At 47.8% G+C, this 6000-nt stretch overlaps 1 protein-coding gene across 1 annotated transcript in view; it reads right to left on the reverse strand.

Annotated features, from left to right (window-relative positions):
* Window positions 1-5478, reverse strand: part of LOC134048172 (uncharacterized) — a 53335-nt gene extending 47857 nt beyond the window's left edge. Inside the window, 2 exon segments of the mRNA XM_062499772.1 lie at window positions 3990-4030; window positions 5294-5478. Of these exon segments, the coding sequence (XP_062355756.1) occupies window positions 3990-4030; window positions 5294-5478 (226 nt within the window).
* Window positions 5479-6000: the final 522 nt, after the last annotated feature.

A 6000-nucleotide genomic window follows, 5' to 3' on the forward strand; every position in this document is an offset into this window, starting at 1 on the left:
CAAGCCATCATAAAATAAATTGATGGCAGAAAGATGCTGGCTATTACTTAGTAGGGGAGAGGAACAAAGGATTCTAAGGTGTGGTTCTGAAGGTATTTGAGCATCCTTCCCTCCTGCACAGCTGGAGTCATTAAAACATGAAGTGCAATGTGAAAAACTGTAGGGAGATATGGGGTATGCCCTTAAGGAGATGGGAACTTCTTCAGCACTTTCAGAAAAACATCCACACTGCGAGAAGAAACAAAGAAGAAAAGAGCAGATCATTCTGGGGATTAAATTTTGCTGTGCACTTTAGATAAGAGGGGACGACTGCAGTGCATGTCCCTCACTGTCTGGCACAGCGGTATCTGGCATTTTTGATAGAGAGACTGATAATGGGTGGTGCATGTTGGTGCTTTGGTCACTGACACTTCTCATGGCATCCCACCAGTGCAAGGGGATGTCCTGCTGTGCTGCGCACAAGTCTGGCTGGAGATCTGTCAGGCTCTCTCTTAAACTCCTGGCATCCTGTACCTCTCCAGGCCAGCAGGTCCCACCAAAGCTAGAAGCCATCTTCTGTCTTTCTGCATGTCTCAAATCTGGGGCAGCCAGGAGAACTCCTGAAGGTGCTTGCACAGACCCTAAATCACCCAGTCTCTTCCCTGGTTTGAACTGAGGCACTGGCTCCACCCATGCCTGGGGATGTGGAATTATGTTCCTGCTGATGAGCTCTCTTTCACTGGGAATTGTGTTCATGCCTCAGACAACTGTACTAAAATGGCTGAGTTTGGAGTGGAAAAAGACAGGATTTGACATCAAGAGCTGCAGAGCCCCAGGTCTTCAGCAGTGGAGAGAGCATTTTATTCTTGCTGTGTGCAGAAATGTTTCCTTGTTTATGAGTAGAAGTTTATTCATCCTTTCACTGTCATCCTGGGGTCTCAGGTGCAGCTCTCAGTGCTCGAGTCAGTGGCAGCACAGCTGGCAGCCAGCTGTGCTCTTCTGCTGTCCCCAAGCCAGATACTGAGGGACAGCCTCCAAGGTGGCTCTACTGATTCCCAGATGAGGATTTTCTGCACTCTTCCCTTGTGGGAGGTGTCCCTGGGCCTGTCTTAGGTGAGTTTTCATGTGCAGAGAGCCACAGTAGGAATGTTTCTGTTCCTTCTTGATTTGGTGACAGAATTCTGTTTAGTCAGAATAAGTTTGTAGACTCTAAAGATTCTAAGACAGAAATCTTAGCGCTGGATTTGAAAATGCTGTGGCTTGTGGTAAAGCTTTGGTTTTTGTCATTCATGCCTGCAAATGAACATTTTACGTATCTCCAGACATTCCTTGTGCTCTTAGATAAAAAAACAGGGACATAGTTGAATGGGACTATCATAAATACTTAATATTTGAACACATAATTATAGAGTCACTAAATAGCTGGAAATAACTATCTTTTTATAATACCAGATACGTATTTGTGATCTGGATAATTAATTGAATATTCAGTTCTTTTGTCTGGTCTGACTTGTGTCTACAACCAATATCCTCAGAGATAAATCTCAGAAGTGCTGGGAAGGAGGTGGAGGAGGCAGGCACATGCAGAAAGGAGAGGCAGTTTGCATAGAACCATTTTTCTACCTTTTTATTTCTCTGACAGTTTTCAGACCCCTTCATTTAAGCATTTGAAACACTGACTGAGGTACATGACTGCTGATTAATGATTTATATTCATTATTTTCTTGAGATAAATGTGGCTTTTTTTTCTGAAAACCAATCAACCATCCAAACACAGCTGACTAAAACCTAGGAACACTTTGCAAAGAAAATCCAATGTTTTTCTCAGAAAGAAACGGGAAAGAAACATCTAAAGCAAAAAAGTCAAAACAGATTCTATGTCTGACCAGGAAGTTCTGTTAAACGCTGACCCTGTCAGCCCACCTTGGCTCTGTGTGGTTGAAGCCACTGGGCTCCATCCCTGAGTATTCTCTTGCCTGGACTTTGCTCAGTTGACTTTTCCCCTTTGTCCTGGACTAGAGCAGGATTCTCCAGGCACAGCCGACTCTATATGGGCAGAGCTGCAGTCCTGCTCCTGGGCCTTTGCCCTTGCTTAGGAAATTCAGTGTTTGGAGAGCAAACAGGTCTGGTACCTGGCCTACATAAGCTCTGCAGAGCTGTAGAGGCCACTGTGGAGTCTACTCCCTGTGGTACCTCCAAACCTGGGATAACTCCAGTCTTTCCACATTTGCTGTAAAACCATCCCATGGGCCACGGATTCATTTCTGACTAATGCCCACCCAGTACTGTGCTAATATTATCTGTTCCTGTCAGTGGAACATTTCAGAGCCTAGGCATTACAGGAATTAAAGCTGAGAGCCCCTGTAGAGAGGGCAAGAGTGTCAGGCCTGGCTGAGCGGGACTCAGTTAAGGCTGAAGGAAAACCATGGTCTAAACCACTTAATTTTGTAGGCACCTGTGTGGAAATGAGAGCAATCCTCCGACTCCTCTGAACTCCTCTGTCCACTGCAATTGTTCTATTACAAAACTCTGCTGATCTAAACCCAATGCAAGACCAAGCTGTCCTGCAATGAAGTGCTAGGAAACAGCACTTTGTGCATTACGTAAACCCAGCATTTCCGGGGGAAAAGAATCTCAGCATTCTTTTTGCAATATTGACCTGTAACAACACCAGCACAGCACAGGGGTTTTCTTGCCAAGCCCACAGGCAGCTCACTAACAGTTGAGGAGACTGCCAATGCAGCTATACCAGTGTCCACATTTTGTACTGCTGTTACGTATTTTCTTTGACTTGGGTGATGCCAGTTGGGCTCTATTAGGCAGCAGCTACTAATTTTTGCAGTTGCTCTTCAGCCCAGTTTTAATGTGTTTCTTTAGAGGTGTTTAAGGGATTACCAGGCAATCTGAAAGACAGCACTTGGCATTTACTTGGTTTTGCACTGTCTTCACCTTTACTAACCAAACTCTGCTCTCAATTACCAAAGTTATCTTAGGGATAGATCCTAAAACTCCCTACTATGGCCAGAAGCTGGTTCTGACTCTATGAATAATTTCTCCGAGTTTGCTGTTACGATAGGTTGTGACAGCAAACATTAAAATGGGTATGATTTCTAGTCTGTGAATGACTGTAGCTGACTTTGTGCTCCTCCATGTATGTTCTAAAGTAAATTAAGAGGACTTCTTGTCTGTTCTTCCTTTAAACTGCACCTTTAATTGTATGATTTCTCAGCCATGATGGGTATGAACAGTGTTACAAAGTCACAGTCTAATTGTAACATTCCAGCACAGATTTTCTTGAGCTGCAGCCCTTGCTCCAATGCAGCTCTAAAGGGTGGCTTTAATTGTTGTGTGTGTATATTTGTCATTCTGCATTCATCTTCCATCCAAAGCACTGGACATACTGCCCTACTTCCCTGCATGCACGTGGTTTTCTGCCAAAATAGGACCAGTGACACGACGATAATTGTCTCCTATGATGCTGTATTTCCTTTTCAAAAAACCTTCAGGTAATGACTACAAAAGGCAGTCATAAAAAAGGAGACCAGAAGGAAGCCAAATATCAGGAATTGTTTTATTTCAATGACTGGAAGTAATTTTAAGCCACATTTGTTTCACTAGGGAGTGCCAAACTGATATAAATTTTGACTGATGTCAGTGTGCTCCATTTGTCAATTTGCTAGTTTGCTGTTGTGGGAGAAATGGTGAAAGGAGGATTTAATTTTTTTAAAAAATAAAATAATAAAATATATAAGTACTTGTACCTGACACTAAATTTTATGGTCCTTTATTTCAGACAATTCTGTCATTTCTATGAGTTCTGTGGTCTCCCTAAAGATAACAAAGTTAAGGACATTTCTGATAACTCAGTTTTTTCTCAGTCAATAAGCTATTTGCTTTTTAGTGGATTGATTTTTATCGGCTAGAGAACTTTAAATATAATATTCCTGCATTTGTACATGACTGCAGAGCATGTCAAAAATGCAGTTAAAAAAAAAAAAGAGATTACTTACGGAGATTGGAATAATTGCTGCCAATCCCAATACTGATGGAGCTTCCAGAGATGAGAGGAAGATGGAAGAAAATAACTAAAAAGGGAAGAATGAAGAGAAAGGTCCTTAATAGCAGTTTGGTTTTGTTTGGTACCAGATGTGAGCTAAGATTCACCTGCTCTCTCTGGGCAGGATTGCACATCTCAGACCCTGAACACACACAGATGTAGCTCGAATGGGGGGGAAACACCAAATAAGCCATTGCTTTATACTTCCAGGAATCCCTCCTGTTCAGGAAATTATATTAGTGCTTCTCAGATTCCAAACCCCATGTATAAACAACGTGTTATATAAACAGGCTAGTTATTGTTGTTAAGTCATTCACCAGTCTCTGAAACAGGCACCTACCACTGTACAACCAAGTAACTTCCCTGATTTGTGTGAGTACAGCTTGAATGCACGGTGTGTGTGTGTGCCAAACTGGGTTGGAATAAATTTAGTCTAAAATTTGATACACATACTCCCCCTATGCACTTAGGCTTTAATATTTATAACTTGCTTTTCAAAGATTTATATTTACAGGCAACAAAATGCACACGAGTAAAACGTGTCCTAAATAACCAATTCTTTAGATTTCTTAAAAGATGAGCTCGCCTGCGACTGCAGACGGATTTAAAGCCTGACTCCCGAGAATCGCTCGCCGTGTCACAGACTGCGGCTCGGGGTCTCGGCGCTGCCCCACCCCGCCCGCTGCGCTCCCACCGCTGGCTCAAAGTTTCGGGCAGGGGCCTTTGGGCTGTGCGATCCCTGGACCCCACGGGCTCCCGCGGCCCCTCACACCCTGCCGCACCTGGGATCGCCCCTCACACCCTGCCCCACCCGGCAGGGATCGCCCCTCACACCCTGCCCCACCCGGCTGGGATCGCCCCTCACACCCTGCCCCACCTGGGATCGCCCCTCACACCCTGCCCCACCCGGCAGGGATCGCCCCTCACACCCTGCCCCACCCGGCTGGGATCGCCTTGTTGGGATCGGTCCCTCACACCGTGCCCCACCTGGGATCGGTCCCTCACAGACTGCCTCACCCGGCACGGCTCGGCCGCTACCTTTTACCCAGGCATTGGCTCACCCTTTCCCCCAGCTTGGTTTCTTCCTTTCCTCGATTCGGCTCAGCTCTTGCCTTTCCCCGGCTAGGTTCAGCCTCTGTCTTTCTGCAGCCGCTGCCATTCCCCCATCCCGGCTCAGCCGCTGCCATTCCCCCATCCCGGCTCAGCCGCTGCCTTCTCCTATGCCGCCCCGCCCTGCTCTGCCCTGTTCTGCCTTACCCCAGCCCGCCGCCGTACCCGCTGTCTCCATCCGCCCCCGCCACGGCTCCCCGGGGGCCGGCGGGGCCCCGCCGCCTCCTGCCGTGAGCGGGACCGGAGCGGGGCCGCGCCGGAGCCGGAGCCGGCGGCCCCGAGCTGGGGGCAGGGGAGCGGGTGACCCCCGCCCCGCGGGCAGGGCCGCACATGCCGGGGGCAGCGCGGGGGGGCCCGGGGCCGCACACGCCGGGGCTGAGCCCGCCGCTCATCCCTCCTGCGGCAGCGCCCGGCAGCGGCGAGCGGCGTTACCGGAGCTGGTGCGGGGGCTCGCTGCCTGCGTGAGGAGCTGTAGGCGGATAACGGCTTCGGAAAGCCGAGTCCAGCCCAGCGCTCGGGATGAAAGGGAGGCACTGCCTGGAGTAAACCCACCGGGACGGACGGGATTATCCGGCAGTGCGGAGGATATAATTCCGTGGGGCTGGATCGGTGCTAGGAGGAGGATGTAGTCATGTAGTCCAATCGAGAGCTAAACCCACTTTACAGTAGTAAGATCTACTTGTTACCAGTGATCTTGGGGACGTTGCTCATTGTGCTTGCTAAATGCTCTAGTACTGGATACAGAGGGAACAGTGCTGCAGCAGGTGCTGAAGAGTATGAGCTTTCGTAACTGCTTGTTTAACTCTAAGAAAAGCATCATCGGCTTTTTAGGTAAAGAATATATGAAGTGAGGC

Source organism: Cinclus cinclus, chromosome 11, assembly GCF_963662255.1.
Source record: "Cinclus cinclus chromosome 11, bCinCin1.1, whole genome shotgun sequence".
NCBI classification, from domain to species: domain Eukaryota; kingdom Metazoa; phylum Chordata; class Aves; order Passeriformes; family Cinclidae; genus Cinclus; species Cinclus cinclus.